A 2,602-nucleotide genomic window follows, 5' to 3' on the forward strand; every position below is an offset into this window, starting at 1 on the left:
GATCTATGGGCGATACAAATGTTATTTGCACAAAATCACTCTCACATACAGAGTTCTCACCAGCTCAATCCCAGTTTCAATCCCTTTCTGAATGAGCTGTTTAAGGGCTCTGTCACTTTCATGAAAATAAGCTGCCCCACCCATTGAAAGAGTAATATAATATTTACTCAAGTTCAAGAAACAGTAATAAAATTACATAGTGAAAAAAATAGAATACTGATTCACTACATAATTTGTTACTTACTAATCAGAACATTTAAAATCATACATATATCCAACGTGGGGGTTTGGCTTTACACACATTTCATACCAAGTCACCCTGAACACCCACCCAAAATCTGAATTTACTTCTCCATTTCAGTCTTCACAAGGCATGGTCTGTACTATCAAAATGTGTTTAATGGACAAGGCATTTATAAATATGTGGCTGCATCTCTTGATGTAATTTATTTTTCTCTTTCCTTGTTCCTGAATGTTTCAGAATGAGGTCAACAACTCTGTCTGGACACTTCCGTCACCTGGTCATTACTGGTATCCTGGTGATCTGCTTTACTGCAATTTTCTACACTTATTATAAGCTCACCATGGGCTGGATGCCTTGCACAGAGGAGCTTCGACCTGATGTCTGCACAAAGGCTTGTCTCAAGGTTCTTAATGTGGAGAACAACACCCAGATCTTCACCCATGGCACTGAAAACACCAAGAAGGCCACTCAAGCCATCAAAACTGTGGAGGCTGGAAAGGACCACGTATCTGAAATCGTGGTCTTGATCTGGTACTGGCCGTTTGGAGAGCATTTTGACCTGAATTCCTGCGAATCCATCTATGGGATCAAAGGTTGCCGTTTAACCGATGATCAAGGGCAATTAGACAAAGCCCATGCTGTGATGTTCCACATCCGAGACATAAGAGGTGACCTACCAAGCCTGCTCAAAATATCAAGACCTCCAAGGCAGAAATGGGTGTGGATGGATATGGAGTCTCCAACATATTCTCCTCACCTAATCAGAGCCGCAGACTTGTTCAACTTGACGTCAAACTACCGCAGAGACTCTGATATCTGGGTTCCTTATGGACGACTCATAGAAATCTCAGATAAAGATGAACCTTTCCAAATGCCACAGAAGGACAAGCTGGTGTGCTGGATTGTCAGCCACTGGAATGTCAACCACAAACGAACAGGTTTCTTTAATGAGTTCAGAAAACATATTAATGTTGAGGGCTACGGAAAACATTTTAATCGTTTAATCGATCCACAGGACTACAACAAAGTGATGTCAAGTTGTAAGTTCTACCTCTCCTTCGAGAACTCCATCCACAAATATTACATCACAGAGAAGGTCTTCAATCCCATGAAGCTTGGCACTGTTCCTGTGGTTCTAGGTCCTCCCCGAGAGAACTATGAGGAACTTATACCCAAAGACTCCTTTATTCATGTAGACGATTTCAAAACACCTCAGAAACTGGCAGAACACCTTAAAGCTCTGGACCAGAACCAGGAGATGTACGAACGCTTCTTCTCCTGGAGGAAGGACTATGTTGCAAAAAGTTCTGTTTTTGGTCAAGAGCACGCCTGCTACATTTGTGATCACTTACGAAAACACAAGAGTTTCTCAATAGTCAAGGATGTTAATAAGTGGTACTTTAGCTAGACCACATTTTTCTTCAAAAAACCCAGGCTATATTCAGATCACAAGCCTTAATAATCGTTTATGATTATCTTACAGCATGTTTTACTTTACCAGATATTTCGTGGCAATTTCAAGTTGTTGTAATTGAAAAGTTTGGATTCTGCTTTATTGTAATTGTGCAAAGTACGGGTACAGAGCCAATGAAATGCATTTCATATCTATCCAGAATTTCAGAATTTCAATTTCCAGATTGAAAACAAACAATATAGCTATTGCCATTGAGTAATGGGCTTAGCATAGGCTTGGTTAATAGGCTTGGCAAATATGATTAAAATACATTGTACAGTACAGTACAGAAGGAGCAAAGATGCAGTTAAGTGGCAGTACAATGTTATCGTTAAACAAGATGAAAATGTGTGGCCAAACTACTGATGATCCTGATTTTACTTTTATTTATTTATTTTGTATATTATTATTATTTTATTTATTTATTTATTTATTTTGACAAATGAAGGTATACCTATTGTTCTGGTTTGAACATTTGCTATTTACAAGATTCTTAATGTACTTGTCCCAGAACATTTGGCAAACTTGAATGACACTGCGAATGCTGACCATAGAGAACTTGAGCTGTAATTAGATGCAGTGATCTAATCACTGTACTGGTGTAGTCTGTGATAAAATACGTTGAGAAATACGGCCTCTTACAAAACTGCAAAACACAAATTTTTTCCTCATGGCTAAATGCTGAAGAATAAAGCCAATAGGTAAAGCATCAGAGTAAAGCCTGTCTGGTTTCTGTAAGTTGTGAAATATGATCTGAACTGATTCAGAATTCCACCACTCTTTCCAAATTAAACATTATATTCCCATTTATTTAACCACAATCCAGATTCTATGTAGAGAATTTACATCTTGACTCTAAGCAGAACATGAACCTGATATTCAAACTGTTCTTGCACTCTTGCCTT

At 38.4% G+C, this 2,602-nt stretch overlaps 1 protein-coding gene across 1 annotated transcript; it reads left to right on the plus strand.

The window, feature by feature from the left end:
* The first annotated feature begins 482 nt into the window (after positions 1 to 482).
* LOC136694099 (4-galactosyl-N-acetylglucosaminide 3-alpha-L-fucosyltransferase 9-like) lies at positions 483 to 1,652 on the plus strand. The gene has a single exon (XM_066667472.1). The coding sequence runs from the start codon at positions 483 to 485 to the stop codon at positions 1,650 to 1,652; it is 1,170 nt and encodes a 389-aa protein (XP_066523569.1).
* The last annotated feature ends 950 nt before the right edge of the window (positions 1,653 to 2,602 follow it).

This window comes from Hoplias malabaricus, chromosome 4, assembly GCF_029633855.1.
Source record: "Hoplias malabaricus isolate fHopMal1 chromosome 4, fHopMal1.hap1, whole genome shotgun sequence".
In the NCBI taxonomy this organism is placed as follows: Eukaryota; Metazoa; Chordata; class Actinopteri; order Characiformes; family Erythrinidae; genus Hoplias; species Hoplias malabaricus.